Source organism: Apodemus sylvaticus, chromosome 11 (genome assembly GCF_947179515.1).
Source record: "Apodemus sylvaticus chromosome 11, mApoSyl1.1, whole genome shotgun sequence".
Taxonomy (NCBI): Eukaryota; Metazoa; Chordata; class Mammalia; order Rodentia; family Muridae; genus Apodemus; species Apodemus sylvaticus.
Genome location: NC_067482.1, coordinates 78114999 through 78131525, shown reverse-complemented (window position 1 = coordinate 78131525; position 16527 = coordinate 78114999). Strand labels below are relative to the sequence as shown.

The following is a 16527-nucleotide window of genomic DNA, read 5'->3' as shown; positions in this document are numbered from 1 at the left end:
ATGTCATCTTCAAGACTATAACACAGGTCAAGGTTGCATGTAGCTGTAGTTTGAGCTACTTATGCTGAGGCACGATTACTCAGCAGTGAGAGGGTAGCCTGGGCTACAAACCAACCATAGCCTTTGCTAATCACCAGCAACAAAGGGACTGAAGCACAGTGTTAGTCCTCTGATGTCCTTTTTCATGGGATAGCTGCCGTACGGTGTCCTGTAGAATTGCCATGGGCATGGCTGAGTTGCCTTTGCTGTGGAGAATTCTCTCAGGTTCTGCTCTTGAGTGGTCTCCCAAAGCTTTTCTTTTTTGCATCTTTTTTATGGTGTGTAGCAAAATAATACAGATGTGTGGTTATTCTCTTTTAGGATGTGACTCTTGACCTCGTGGAATTGACTTTTAAGGATCAGTATATTGGCCGTGGGGATATGTGGCGACTAAAGAAAAGTTTGGTAAGATTTTTTTTTTTTTTTTTTTGGTTTTTTGGATTTGGATTTTTTTCGAGACAGGGTTTCTCTGTGTAGCCCTGGCTGTCCTGGAACTCACTCTGTAGATCAGACTGGCCTCAAACTCAGAAATCTGCCTGCCTCTGCCTCCCAGAGTGCTGGGATTACAGACGTGTGCCACCACCGCCCTGCTAGATTGCTTATTTTAAATAGTATGTTGTCTTTTTTATGACAAATTGTCTTCATTTATCATATAAATTTAGAACCATCAAAATAAGTTCCAATTCTAGCATCTGCAACTAGTTACTGTAAACATTTGTCTATATCCTTATCTATTTTCTTTCTTACTTATTTTATTTTACATGTATGGCTGTTTTGCCTGCATGCCTATATTTGTACTTTATGCATACATAGTACTTTCACCAGTCAGAAGAGAAAGTTAGGCCTTCTAGAATAGGAGTTACAGACTGAATTGCCATGTGTGTGCTGGGACCTGAACCTGGGTTCTCTGTGAGAGCAACAAGTGCCTTCTCTCAGCTCCTACCCCACTGCCAGCCCCAGTTGTGAGGATGGTCCTAATATGTAGACTTGGCTGGTCTGGAGTTTGCTGTGTAAGTCAGACTGGCCTTGGACTCCTCCTGAGTGATGGGATTGAAGTCCTGTACCATCACAGCCACGTATTTATTTATCTTTAATGAACTTTTAACATTTAAAATGCCAAGTGCTGACCAGGTACTGAAAACTTTTTAGTCCAGTGTTTGCATATTATGAACAAACAAATTTTTTTTAAAGATTTATTTTCTTTATTATATGTTGGTATGCTGTAGCTGTCTTCAGACACTCCAGAAGAGGGCTTCAGATCTTGTTGCAGATGGTTGTGAGTCACCATGTGGTTGCTGGGATTTGAACTCAGGACCTTCGGAAGAGCAGTCACTGCTCTTAACCACTGAGCCATCTCTCCAGCCCTGAAGGAATAAATTATATGCACAACTTCTACACAAAATATATTTTCGGGGTAAAGTCAAACAACCAAAACCTTGATTGGGCTAGGAACGTAGTCCAGTGGTAGAGCCTTTGCTTATTATATGTGAGGACTTTAGTTCAGTTCTCAGCATCAAATATAAATAAACAAACAAGTGAAAATTATGCTTTTTTTGTTGTTGTTGTTGTTTTTTCAAAACAGGGTTTCTCTGTGTAGCCCTGGATGTCCTGGAACTCACTCTGTAGACCAGACTGGCCTCCAACTCAGACATCTGCCAGAGGTGCCTCTGCCTCCCAAGTGCTGGGACTAAAGGTGTGCGCCGCTACCGCCCGGCGGAATTTCTGTTTCTTTTAGCTCTCTCAGTAGTAGCTAACCTTGAAGTCTTTGGTTTGGACTTTGGCACTGAATAAAATTCTAAAGTGTAAAGATAATTTATACAACATTTATAATGTAGATAAATGTAGGGTCTAGGTAAGCACTCCTGAAGATCAGTGGACGTCTCAGGCGGCACTTACTGTCTGCTTGCTGGGACTTGCTGCGGCCTCGAGAGCCAGTGAGTCATCACCTGGCTCCAGCTTCTTCCCTGTGTGGTAAAGCTCTCACTGCCTTGCTGACTGGACTTTGTTGTTGTAGAAGATTGTTTTTTTTTTTTTTTTCTGAGACAGGGTCTCTGTGTAGCCCTGGCTCTCCTGGAACTTGCTCTGCCTTGACTTCTGAGTGCTGGGGCTAAAGGCCTGTACCACCACGCTCTACTGTTTTGTTGTTATTGTTGCTTTTGGAGAAGATTTTAAAGCCAGGAGCCCTTCTGTGTGACTTTCCTGGTGGTTTAAGTCTTTTCTTTTTCTCTCTTCCCTTAGGTGAGCACCTGTGCCTATATCACTCAGAAAGTGGAATTTGCTGGCATCAGGTAGGTATCCTGGCATTCTGGACTCACTGGGTAGTAAGCAGCAGTAGGATCTAGTTTAGCAAGTCGGCTGTGTTCGACGCTCCAGGCTGTGGGTCTCCATCCAGGAAGGCGCTCAGGTGTTAGACTGCTGTGATATGAGCAAAGAAGTACCAAGTACGCGATGGCAATTTCAGGACTGCTGTATGATTCTGCTCTCTGGGATGTTGAGACCTAGTCTCTTGTAGCCAGGCTGTCCTCAGTGATGCCAACACTAGCTTTTTGTTTTTGTTTTTAGAAGATAGTGTTTTTCTGTGTAACAGCCCTGGCTGTCCTGGAATTTGCTTTGTAGACCAGGCTAGCATTGAATTCACAAGGATCCGAGAGTCCTAGGATTAAAGGCATATGCCACCACACTTGGCTTGCCAATACTGGCTCTTAACTCCTGAGTCTTCCCACCCTGACCTCTCCAGTACAGGGATGGCAGGTGCATACCCCCATACCTGGCTGCTTTTAGAGTTACCTCGAAAAGTGGCTGAAGTTACTGTAAGAAGAGGTGCAAATTACATATTTAAGAGTTGAAACTATTTTATATCACTGTTTAATCACACCTGGTTTTTATAGGATTCTTGCTTACAGGTGCACACTAACAGCACCGTAGCTATGATGTGCTTGTTGCCTTGTTAATTGGATTGCCTCTCGATGACTGCATTTAAAATGGTTTCTGTATTTTAGTAAAAGGGACTTTTCAAAATCTGCCACCTCCCTTTTTTAGAGCTAGAGATGGAGCCCAGAGCCTCGTATGTACTAGTCAGTCAAGCACTCTACCACTGAGCCACAACTCTAGCCCTGAAACTCCTGCACTCCACCCACTGCAGCATTTTCTTTATGGTCTTATATGTTTTGTGCTGGGAATGGCCTCACAAATGCTGGGAAAGTCCTCTGCCACAAATCTACATCTCCATTTTTTTTTTTTTTTTTTTTTTAGAAACAGGGTCTCATGTCTCATGGTAGTGTAGGTTAATTTGGAATTCACTGTGTAACCTATGCTGGCTGTTTATAGTCTTGTGAATTTACAGCTCATTATACACATTATTGTAATGACTCCATGATAGTCTGTTGTATGGACACACCATAGTTTTTTGTTGTTGTTGTTTGGGTTTTTCGAGACAGGGTTTCTCTGTGTAGCCCTGGCTGTCCTGGAACTCACTCTGTAGACCAGGCTGGCCTCAAACTCAGAAATCCACCTGCCTCTGCCTCCCAAGTGCTGGGATTACAGGCGTGCACTACCACGTTCGGTCACACCATAGTTTATTTTAATTAGTTGGCTTTTAAAAATATTCTCTGTATGAGTGTTTTTCCTGCATGTGTATTCCCACCACATGTCTACCTCAGATCTCTTGGAATTGGAGCTATGAATGCTTGTGAGCCACTATGTGAGTGCAAGTCTTGAACCCAGGTCCTCTGTAAGAGCAACAGTTGCTCTTAAAGAGCCCTCTATCCAGCTTCCCTTAGCTTGTACAAAGATATGTAGTACAAAAGATGCTGTATTAGCTATATTTAATAAACTATTTCAACTTTTTATTTCTAGATTACAGCTGTAATGGATTGTGAACTTCACTGATTTCAAATAGCTCACTAATAGGAAGTGGAGGGTTCTCAAAAGCAGAAAGTCAAATGGTGAATAAATACTTGAGAAAATGTTCAACATCTTTAGTCATCAGAGTAACACAAATTAAAATTGTGGTTGAGAGATTAACTGACTAGAAATATAAATGAGGCCCTGGGCTTCATCTCTAGCACTGAGATAAATGGAGGGATTTTGAAAAGTCCCTTTACTAAAATACAGAAAATTTGAGATCCATATCAGAAAAAAACAAATTGCTGGGCGGTGGTGGCTCACACCTATAATCCCAGCACTCTGGAAGCGGAGGCAGGCGGATTTCTGAATTGAGGCCAGCCTGGTCTACAGAGTGAGTTCCAGGGCAGCCAGGGCTATACAGAGAAACCCTGTCTGGAAAAACCAAATCCAAAAAACCAAAACCAAACCAAACAAAAAAAACAAAACAAACAAACAAAAAAAACCCCACAAATTAAAATTGCTTTAAGATTCTATATGTTAATCCCACTGGTCAAGAATAAGACTGCTATCACAATTTTTGAGCCAGTTTTGAAGCACGCTCTAATTTAATACTGTCTAGGAAGATGGATGGACTCTAGCCACGCCCATTCCTGGTTTCCCAGGAAATGGCACAAGTCATGTTTTACAGAGGCTTAAAAAGGGCAAAAACACAGGGCTGCCATATTTCTTATCAAGTCCAATCAGGGCTAAGCATGTATTCTGATGCACTTCCTGCCTGTGCACTTCTGACTACAGAGGCAAGTGTATACATCCTGGCATATTTTCTGCCACATGATGAAGCACTACCAGTGCAGAGGTCAAACAAAGGGCCAACAGGAACTTTCTATTAACTTTCTTAACTGCAAAAATAACTCTTAATCGCAAGATATATTTTTTTCTGTATTGCTCTTCCATTAACTTGCAAGGTGTGTTGTTCTCGTTCCTGTTTTGGTCTCACACTGTCATCCCAGTCAGAATGGCTACCATCAACAAAGCAAAAATAACCAGTGCTGCTGAGGGGGTGAGGGCAGGGACTCCGATAGACTGGTGGTGGCAGTGTAACTGATACAGTCACCATGAAAACAACATAGAAATATAAATGTCTGCATTCTGGCTAGATTGTATAGACCTAGAAGGTCTTTGGATGTGATCCCTTCCCAGAGCAGCCATGTTGCTGGATTAAAATTTCTGTACATCTTCCCCTTTTCTGTTTAAGGTAAAATGTGTACAGTGTCACTTTTACAACAGAAACAATTATCAGTTTCACAGACTTAGCAGCAGGATGTCCTTATGAAGATCTGTCAGTGATCCTTTATAACTAGTCCTAATCATCTGTCCTTTACCAAAGGTCCATTTTAGCATCAGAGGTCTCCAGTCTACCAGTCTAGTAAACGATCTGTCCTTTTTCAACCAGTTTGTTGATCTGTCCCCATGTTTGGGGGGGGGGGAGGTCAGCTTTCCATGTCATCTACATTGCTATCTTCCTTCCTTGAGTCCTGCCTTTCAAGTGGAAGCTTCTCTTACCAGATCAGAGCTTTATCAATTTTGATGGAACCCATGGTCTTTTATCACCTGTGCAAACAGACAAACCCGTTATACATTTTCTCACTACCACTCTGGTGTTAACACATCTTTACAGTATACAGGTTGATCTAGTTCCGTAGTTTTTCCCTATAACCCAGTGTCTTTCAGCAGCTGTTGTTCCTGCCTCACTGGCATTCAAAGAATTTAAACATTATTCAGTCTATTTCTGGGTATTCTTATTTCCTTTTTTTGTTTATCAAGGTACAATTAGATACACACATAACATTTTTTACATTTGAAACTAGACAATTAGGCACTATCACTCTATGCCCAGCACCATATCAGCGAGTGGCTTTTTACTTATTTAAACAGAGAAACAATCAAGCCATATTACACAAGATATCAATATACAGTATCAGTTAAAATAGGTATCCATTATCTGAGAGTGAAGACATGTTCATCTAAGCTCCCCAATGTTGTAGTAGCTCTCTTCTCCAGAGGTTTATGGTTATGTGTGCCACATATTTGACCTTCTGGTCCCATACATTTAGTTTGTCTTGCACTTTGTTTTACTTGGAATAATGCTCCAATCCCAACAAACTGTAGTTACCTTCTGACAGGGCTGATGTGGATTCCAAGATTCTTTTGAGATTATAGTTAAATCAGCTCCTGTGTCCACCAATCCTTCAATTTCAATACCATTTAATTTTTGATCTCTGGTCGTTGATAACAATTTGTCAAAAACCGTGTCTTCAGGTTTTTCCAGATTCTTATATTCTTTTATTGGAACTCCTGGCCTTTGACATAAGGAAACAGTAAAAGCTAGGAATCCTGTCTCCAGAATTTATTTATTTCTATATATTTATTTACTGGGTTTTCTGAGACAGGGTTTCTCTGTGTAGCTCTGGCTGCCATGGAACTCACTTTAGACCAGGCTGGCCTTTAACTCAGAAATCCACCTGCCTCTGCCTCCCAAGTGCTGGGATTAAAGATTAAAGGATTAAAGTAGTGTGCTACCACCGCTCGGGCCTGTCTCCAGCTTTAAACTGCAATTTTTCTTTATGTAAGACATAATCTCAGTCTCTCCCTTGAAATCTTCATCTGTACATCCTGGATGTACAGTGAATCCTTGAGATGTTAGGCTACTTCTTCCTGAAAGCATCCCTGCTGTCTTTGTAGGTAGTAATCCATGACTCCAGTGGGTATTTTTGTAGCATTGAATGTTTGGTGATAATGTGAGATTTTTACTTATGGCTAAGTCTAGGGCAGTGCCTCCTACTGTAGCATGCATTAGCTCTCCAATACCTAGTTTGGTTTTCTCCAGTTGCTCTGTGGATTACTGACAGGAAATACCTGGCTCATATTGTTTGTGCCCAGGTACAAGCGAACCCTTTAGGAGGTTTCCCCATATTTAAGGATTATCTCATAGGGAATTAGTTTCACCTCAGTAAGGTATTACCTCAATTATCTCTTGCTGATCTTTACTCATTAGTCATTGGACTACTTACCCTTACCACACCTTCTATAAATCCTGGAAGGCTGAGGTCTTCTTGAGAAGTCTCTAGGAATGACTTGCCTACAATCTATTTTCAGATGACCTCATTTCTCACAGTTAAAACAACAGACATTTTGACATTAGGGTTATTGGCCATTGCTTGTCCAAATCCAATTTCATAGTCATTAGGGCTAATATCAGCAGTAATTCTAATCCATTTACCCATGGGTGCTGATCGACCTTTTTTAAGGTCTATGAACTTTTTTACAGTCTGTTTCAATCAATATCCATCTCGTCTGGATCTGATATTGCCCTGTTTATAGTAGACATTAATCTATGAAAGAGATCAGTAAACATCTCTCTGGGACTTTGCAGTCTTTGTGAGTGACACAGATCCTTTTCCTTCTTCCTCCACCTTTTCCCAGACTGTTCAAGCTACTAAAGTACATTGTATAAAAATAGAGCCATCAAATTGCTTCTGATTTTGTAAATCAGCATATTGGCCTTCCCTTAACAATTGATTTTTCACAGTGTTAGCACTTTTAGGCTATTACGATTTTCAATAGCTGCAACTTCTCTTCTGAAAACATCATGTCAGCTGTTGTAATTGAGAACCAGCTTCTAGCCTGGCCTTGGTGTAATCCACAGGCCTGTAATCCCACCACTTGGGAGGCAGAGGCAGGCGGATTTCTGAGTTCAAGGCTAGCCTGGTCTACAGAGTGAGTTCCAGGACAGAGAAACCCTGACTCAAAAAAAAAAAAAAAAAAAAAAAGAGAGAGAGAGAGGGGGAGAAAGAGAACCAGCTTCCTGTACAGCTGCCACCAAATCTTTCCAGTCTCGAGGGATAATTCTATTTTGGGTAGTCTAGGTATTTAACATCTGTCTCATATAGGGTGAGTCCATTTCATAAGTTATTATTAATTCTTTAAAATGTCCTCTGCAAACCAGAACCTTGAAGGCCTTATTAAGAGGTGGCCCGGTAGGTTCAATGTGCTGTCTGTCCTAATCCTCAATGTCATCAGGTAACATAGGTTCACAGTTAAGCACTTCCTGTTCTCTTACTTCCTGTCTTTTGTCTCTCTTTGTACTTAGTACCTAGCTAATTTCTTGTCGTTGTACATATATTTTTCAACCTTTTTTTGAGAGGAAATATAAAGGATCTGAAATGGAGTTTTCTATTTTTTTAATGTAGGAAGTTTGTCTATATAATTAAAACAGTCTTTTTTGGGGGGTTGGGACTTACTTATTTGCTGTCTTAGGCTCTGTGACTCTGGAGTCTCCCAAGTCTTTCTGGGCATGTCCAACCAACTGAAAATTCCTCTGGAGAGGGATGATTCAAGGAAAATTACTTTTCTTCAACATTTCTGTCTGATGTCCTCTCTTTTCTGCAATGTTGATGGGTTTTTTCCTTCTCCTGGGTGGGCACCAGATACAAATGTCAATTTTATTTCCTCAGATGAAGGGGTGACATGAGAGCCGTAACTGACTGAGTTATGCAAATGCATTGCTTGGGCTGGACCCAGAGCATTTCTTTCTCTGTTCTAACTTTCCTTAGGCCGAGGTCTGGAAGCTTCCAGCCTCTGTACAACTTAATCTTCCTTTTTCAGTATGACTGAAAAATGCGTGACTTTTTCAGTATGCCTTCTGTTGACTTCTGACTGAATTGCTCTGCTTGACTTCATACTAACTTTGGCAAGAACAACCATAAAACCTATTTCCACAGGAATAATTTTTTTATTTATCATTTATCCGTTATGATATCTCATTTGTTCTTCTCAAGAGCGCTAGAAATTAGATAGATAGGTAGGTAGGTGGCTAGCTAGCTACAGGAATAAATATTCTAATCACATTTATTGCCTTTTTAAAAGAATTGAGGCTTGGGCAGTGAGTGAGATGTCTCAGTAGGTAATGGTACTTTCTGCCAAGACTGATGAATTTCCTGGTTCCTACATGGTAGGAGAGATCTGCTTTGGCAAATTATCTGCTTTTCACAGACATAAACATACCTCTACACATACACAGACAATCTCTGCTCTTCACAGACATAAACACAACCCTTCATATACACAGACAAAATAAATGAAGATAGTAAAATCTGAGCCTTAGAAAAGATGATAACATCTTGTAACAATAGTAGAAGTACTAGAATCTAATACCAAATTTTGTTGCACCAATTTGCATGTGAATATTACAAAAAGCTAGTAACATTGAGTACAGTTGAGAAGGTTTTTGAGATCCTGTAAAACAATGTTTGGTTGTATGTAGTATGTTGCTTTGTTTTGTTGTTTTTCTTTTTGTTTCTTTGTTTTGTTTGAGACAAGGTCTTATTATATAGCCCCCTGGCTGTTCTGGAAATTGCTGTGTAGAACACCCTGGCCTTGAACCCATAAAGATTTAATTTCCTCTGTGTTCTTGAGTGCTGGGATTAAAAGCATGTGTAAAAAGCAGTATGTCAAGTGCTGGGATTACTGGTGGATGCTACAACTCCCAAGTACTGTGTCATTTTGGGAACTGAACTCATATCACATGGAAAGGAACTACATCGATTATTGTTTATCTGTTGATATTCAGCTAATAAGTGACACTCAGCTGCAATCCCTTCTTAGACTAGTTATTCCCCAAAGTGGACAGCTCTGAGCTGAGAGCCTTGTTTGTTGTACTGCTCTGTTCTCTTACAAAAGTCCCAGAGGAAAGACAGTGGGTGACACACTCCTATAATATAGCACGTAGGTGAGTGATGCTGGGGGATTCTGTGTTCAAGAACAGTTTGGGGTATATAGAATAGAGTCTAGCCTGAGCTACATAGTTGTCTCAAGAATAAGCAACAAAAGAGTTTCAGAGAGAAAAACATTAAATTGGAAAAGATTTACCAAATTACCATTGTTTTTTTGTTTGGTTTGTTTTGGTTTGGTTTTGGATTTGGTTTTTTTTCGAGATAGGGTTTCTCTGTATAGCCCTGGCTGTCCTGGAACTCACTCTGTAGACCAGGCAGGCCTCGAACTCAGAAATCCTCTGCCTCCCAAGTGCTGGGATTAAAGGCGTGCACCACCACCGCCTGGCTCTTTCTTTCTTTTTTTTTAAAAGATTTATTTCCTGTATATGAGTACACCGTAACTGTCTTCAGACACTCTAGAAGAGGGCGTCAGATCTCATTACAGATGGCTATGAGCCACCATATGGTTACTGGGAATTGAACTCAGGACCTTCAGAAGAGCAGTCAGTGTTCTTAACTGCTGAACCATCTCTCCAGCCCTTGTCTTTTTATTTTAAGTTTTTTTTTAATATTATGACTATGTAGCCTTGTGTATGTATACGTACTATCATACTATCAATGTACAGGGTCTACAGAGAACAGAAGAAGGCGTCTGATCTCCAGGACCTCTGGAAGAGCAGTCAGTGCTCTTAACCACTGAGCCATCTCTCCAGCCCCCTCTTTCTTTCTTTTTCTTTCTTGTTTTATTTTGTTTCATTTCATTTTGTTTGTTTTGTTTTGCAACAGACTTTTACTTTGTAGCTCTGGCTGTCGGGAACTCATTATCTAGACCAGGCTGGAGATCACAGAGATCTGCATGCCTCTACCTCCTGAGTGCTGAGATTTGGGAAACCCCACGTTTCCCAACATTTTTATTTTTTAATTTTTTGAAGTGTGATTTCCCTTGAAATAGGGATCTTGACCCTTAATATCTCCTGACTGCTTGTGTTAGGATCCTGATATTAAAATGATGTTTTCCCTGTATTGAAACTCACTGTATCCGGGCTAGGATTAAGACAGATTTTACCAACACTTATTTTTTGAGTTTTGACCAAAGCTATCAAGTCTGCACCCAATAATTTTGTAAATCATTTCTGAGGATCACTGTTCTTTGAAGGCCCAATTTTTAAGACCTGTATGGTTTCTGAGGACTCTAGTTGTTTGTATTTAGGACTCTGACAGTTGCTTATAGTAGATAATCTGCTCATAGGACTCTCTATTGAAAGGTAAAACTGATGAGGGCAGTTGGAAACAAGTAGACCTAGATGACAGACACAGGAGGCTGGCTTGATTCAGAAGACATACTGTGAGTGACAGAGCCACCTGGAGGGAGCAGCAGTAACTTGTATGTGTATCTCCTTTCAGGGCACAGGCTGGAGAGCTGTGGGTCAAGAATGAGAAGGTCATGTGTGGTTACATTAGTGAAGAGACCAGGGTAAGAGTTGTAAAATGACTTTCTGGGTTTGTTTCCTTATACCATTATGTCTGAGTTCTGAATTCACAACAAAGGCATCAGCAAAACTCTCATGACTAATACTGACTGCCCAGCTAGGTCCCCTACTTCTCTCCTATTTTATAGTTGGATCTTGGTAGGTTGAAATTGATCTTCATTTTCTTCTTCCAAATGAGGCTGTTCAATCTGTTAAATACAGGTCTGGTTGTAGTGGCTCTGCTTATAATCCCAGCATTCAGAAGGTGAGGCAGGAAGATTACTGTGAATTAGAAGCCATTCTGGGCTACTTAATTAGTTTCAGTCTGGGCCACAGAGTAAAATATCTTAAAGTTCTTTGGTATAGTTCCTGCACTTAGTAATTTCAAGTGTTTGTTGAATGGATTTTCTCAAGTACAAGAACTCATAATCTGATCCTATGCAATAGGCATGGACCTAGATTCCAGGCTACTTAAGAAACTGAGGAAAAGCCATGCATGTTGCAGACCTTTAATTCCAGTACAGAGCCAGACAAATCTCTGAGTTAGAGTTCAGCCAGCCCAACTGAGTTGTACAGAGCAAGTTCCAGGACAGCCATGGCCACACCAAGAAATCCTGTCTTGAAAAACCAAGAAACCAAAAAACAAACAAATAAAAGAACCTGAAAAGATGACCTTGGTTCAAAATAGAATAAAAACGTTTGTTTTTTTTTTTTTTTTTTTTTTTTTTTTGGCTATGGATGTGTAGTCCAGGTTGGTCTTGAACTATCAATTTTATGTCTACCTCTGCAAAGTTGAAATGATAGCTGTTATTACCACCGTAGTTTGGAGAACAAGATACCTGTATATGAAAAGAAATTAGGACGGAAGAGGGCTTATGGGACATGCGGGGAGTGGGGACCCAGAAAAGGGAAAATCATTTGCAATGTAAATAAAAAAAAAAAGAAAAGAAAAGAAAACAAATTAGCACTGTTGGGTTGGGGCTGCACCTTAGTGGTAGAGTGGTTGCCCAGTGTGACAAGATTGGACAAGTGTGACAGTGATACAAGTCCCCAGTATCAACAGGAGAAAGGATATTAGTATCACAACATTTACTAGCTGCAGAACTGGCTCAGTAGGTAAAAGCACTGGCTGTGTGAGCCTGATGATCGGCGCTCAGATCCTGAAAGTCATACGTAGTGGTGTAAGCATCAGCATCCTTGCATGCTCCTACAGTGAGAGGAGATGCTTCACAAGCTTTTCCACCAGCTCGCCCCAAGAGAACCTACCTCAGTGTGGAAGGTGAGGACCGAATTGAAGGTTGGCCTCTGACCGCCACCTGAGCACTAGTGTGTGTACCACGCCCATTTAAATTTGATTACACACATCTTCTTCCCCTCACCGACCTCTCAAACATAGATGCACAGAATTTAAGTTTAAGACTCTTACCCCAGCACTGATACACCTGGATCTTTTGGTCATTCCCTTTTTTTAGTGATGCACTCAAACCCATGGTAACACATTAGCCACATCACAACCAGCCCTCTTCCCCCCCACCCCAGACAGAGTTTCTCTGTGTAGCCCTGGCTGTCCTGGAACTCATTCTGTAGACCAGGTTGGCCTCGAACTTAGAAATCTGCCTGTCTCTGCCTCCCAAGTGCCAAGTGCTGGGATTAAAGGTCAATCAGCCCACTTACGTTAGGTAACTTTTTTTTTTTTCAAAGATTTATTTATTTATTATATGTAAGTACACTGTACTGTTTTCAGACACCAGAAGAGGGCATCAGATATCTTTTACCAATGGTTGTGAGCCACCATGTGGGTGCTGGGATTTGAACTCATGACCATAGGAAGAGCAGTCATTACTCTTACTGGCTAAGCCATCTCTCCAGTCCTTTAGGTAACTTCATGACCACAACATTTGCCTGGTTTGCCATCACATACAATGTCATAAGTGTACATTTTAAAAGGGAAAACTGACACAGCAGTGCACTCTTGTTGTTACTGTTGTTGTATTTTGAGATAGGGTCTCACTGTGTAGTACAGGCTATCCTGGAACTCACTATGTAGACCAATCTGGCCTTGAATTCACAGAATAGGCCTTCCTCTGCCTATTCTGTGTATTGGGATTAAAGGTGTATGCTAGGACTCCTGGCCAGGACTTTAGTCTGAAATCTCGGGAATTGAAGGCAGGAGAATCTGTAGTTGAAGGACTGACCTACTTCTGTCTTTAGAATAATTTTCCCTTAAAGGGGAGTCTTATTTATTTGCCATTCTGGGGGGAGCCTAGGGGCTTGCACATGCTAAGCATGCACCATTGAACTACATCTTTTTCAAAAAAGTTTTAAGTATAGAACCTGGTGGTGGTGGGAGTGGTGGAGGAAGAGGAAGAGGAGGACCTGTGGCAAATGTGGCAGCTGTGGCAGCACATGCAATTAATCCCAGCACTTGGCACTTGGGAGGTAGAGGCAGGTAGATTTCTGTGAGTTCAAAGCTAGCCTGGTTTACATAGTGATTTCCAGGATAGTATAAAAACTATAAATGTTTTTCTTCCTTTCTATAAAATATGCCATGATTTTAAGATGTAAACCAGATATAATAGTACAGGTCAGCAGTCTGAGCATTTCAGAAAAATCATGTTCAGAAAAAAGTTAACGTGTAGCTCAGAGGTCTCACACTGGTTTGGCATGCCTTAAGTCCTAGGTTAAATTCCCAACACTGCTAAAAGGAACTGGACTTGTGCTGCCTGTAAGTACTGCACTCCAGCAGTTGAGGCCAGAACATAGATAGCTCCATCCAGACTAGCCTGGGTTTCATAGTGAGAACCTGTCTATTCACAAAGGAAAACAAACAGGGCTGGGGTGCTGGCTCCCTCGGTAACAGCATTTGCTGTGCTAACTTGAGAACCTGAGTTCAAATCCCTAGCACCCATGAAAAAGGTAGACATGGTCACACAGTGATTTTACTGGAGCAATATTAGGAGGGGACAGCTAACCAGGCAGTGGTGCTAAGTTAGCACTTTCAAAAGTGTGTTTTCCCTAGACATTGTGTTTCTATTTTTAAAAAAGAGAATAAAAGTCTGGCAGTGATAGCACACACCTTTAATACTAGAGGCAGAGGAAGGTGGATCTCCCGAGTTCATGGCCAGCCTAGTCTTGGGTTTCAAGAAACAAAGTTTCTTGAAAAACCGGGTTTGAGGGGGTGGAATGGGGAGATTTTTCAGGAATTCTCCAGAGTGAATAGTCTTTAAGAAGGAGTCTTTAGTGAACTAAAGGCTTAGAGATTGACATTCTGCTCTTTCACCAAAGTCCTTCAGAGGTAGCAGTGAATGACTAAATAACATGAGTGGTAAGAACACATAGCCAAATAGGGAATGTATGATACCAATTATAATTTATTAGGCTCATTTGGCAAATCTTGGTTCAAGTTCTTGAGGTTTCTGTGACTTCCATGGGTAGAGCTGCTGCCCTTTCTGCTACATTTCTGGTGTGAATATCCTTGAAAGTATTGTAGTGCATTGCCGGTCCTTACCCACGTGCTGTAAAACTCCCAGAGTTTTCAGACCTTGCTTTCTATGACACAGAGCTCAGAGCAGAATTAAGTAACTTCCTGTTTGTTTTTATAGATTATTTTTTATTTCTTGTGTATGAGTTTTTGCTTTCCACATATATATGTGTGTACCAAACATACCTGGTGCCCATGGAGTCCAGAAGAGTTCATTGGATCCTCTAGAACTGGAGTTAGAGACAGTTGTGGGCCACAGTGTATGTGCTTGTGGGTGCTGAGTGATCAACCTGGGTCATCTCTGAGAGCATCCAGTACTCTTGACTACTGAGCCATCTCTCTAGCCCCTACTTTTGGGTTTTTGAAGTAGAGTTTCATGTAGCCCAGGCTAGCTTTGAACTCTCTGTACCTAAGGATTACCTTTAATTCCCAGGCCTCCTATGTCCACTTCACAAGTGCTGGGATTGTAAGCATGTGCCACACCATACACTCAGACTTACTTGGTATAGTAGCTCAGAGTTTCATGAAAGCTAGGCAGGCTTGCTGCCAACTGGGCATTCTATCTACCAGATGGAAAATGAATGGGTAAAGTTTGCTTTTAGCCATGCCACTTCACAATTAAGAGAATTCCTCCATTGTTTGAGAAATTCATTTAGTAAAAAAACCACAAAATTTACTGAGTATATATTTTGTTTGCTTTTCAACACAGGGTTTTGCTCTTTAGCCCAGGTTGGCTTTGAACTGACTGTATTTCTGCCTCACTTTTCTGATTTACAGGATTACAAACATGAACTACCATGTCAGAGTTCACTCTGTTTTTCTTATTATTTATTGTTAAAATTCTTACATATTTTGATCATGTTTTTCTCTCTCCCTCAACTCTTTACAGATCATCCCTACTTCCCTAACCACCCAACTTCATGTTTTCTCTTTCATTAAAATAAATACAAATATTAAAATAATGAAAAAAATCAATAGACAAAAAAATGCCAAGACAAAACTAAAGCACCCACAAAAACGTGGAATTTGTTTTGTGTTTGGCTAATTATACTGGTCATGGAGCATGCCCTGGAATATGGTTGATTTACCAAGTGACATTCCTTTGGACAAAACTGATTTTTCCCTTTGCCTACAGATATCAATTGTAAATAGCTTATTGGTTAGGGGTGCGAGCCTGTGTTCTCTTGCACCCTTCAGTTCTGGGACCACATCTTGCTTGAACCTGTGCAGGCCTTTTGTGGGTCTTATGTGTACTGCCTTGATCTCTGCGAGGTCATATGTTCATTGGTCCTGCTGTGTCTGAAAGACACTGTTTCCTTAGAGCCATCTACCACCTCTTTGTCTTACAGTCTTTCCACTTCTCTGTAATAGATCCCTGACCCCCAGGGGGAGAGGTTTGATGAAGATATCCCATTAAGACTACTCCAGTCTCTCACTCTTTGCCCATTGTCTAGTTGTAGATCTCTGTGAATTCCTATCTACTGCAAGAAAGAGCATCTCTGATGAGGGCTGAGTGAGGTTGTGTTCTAGCAATATGTTATCAAAAGTCATTTTAATTAATTAATTAATTTATTTATTTCTCACACACCTTTATTCCTTCTGGATAAAAGTCATTTCATTTTTATGTTCCTTTAGCAGAATAATAATAGTTTTTTTCCCCCTATGTCCATGGCATGTATATCTAGGCTAAGGTTCTTGGACATTTTAGCAGTGTCAGGTGTGGGGTCTATCTCATGGAGTGGGCCTTAAAAAAAAAAAAAGACCATAAAAACTGGTGGTTGTTAATTCTATAACATTGTCCCTGTATTGCACTAGTATATCGTGTATGCAGGTCGCTTTTATAGGTTGCACGGTTTGTGAATGTTAGCTTTTAAGCTTTAAATATACGTGCACTATTCTTAAGTGTATAATTATGTTAGGC

At 40.8% G+C, this 16527-nt stretch overlaps 1 protein-coding gene across 14 annotated transcripts in view; it reads left to right on the top strand.

Annotated features, from left to right (window-relative positions):
* The window catches only part of Depdc5 (DEP domain containing 5, GATOR1 subcomplex subunit), a 123511-nt gene that overhangs the window by 9969 nt on the left and 97015 nt on the right, over nucleotides 1–16527 (top strand). For 13 of the 14 annotated variants that reach the window (XM_052198164.1, XM_052198163.1, XM_052198162.1 and 10 more), the window contains 3 exons: nucleotides 361–444; nucleotides 2278–2327; nucleotides 11061–11130. In XM_052198164.1, the coding sequence (XP_052054124.1) occupies nucleotides 361–444; nucleotides 2278–2327; nucleotides 11061–11130 (204 nt within the window). Of the gene's footprint in view, nucleotides 1–360; nucleotides 445–2277; nucleotides 2328–11060; nucleotides 11131–16527 lie in introns of those variants that run through there. The other variant, XM_052198173.1, reaches the window with a different exon arrangement.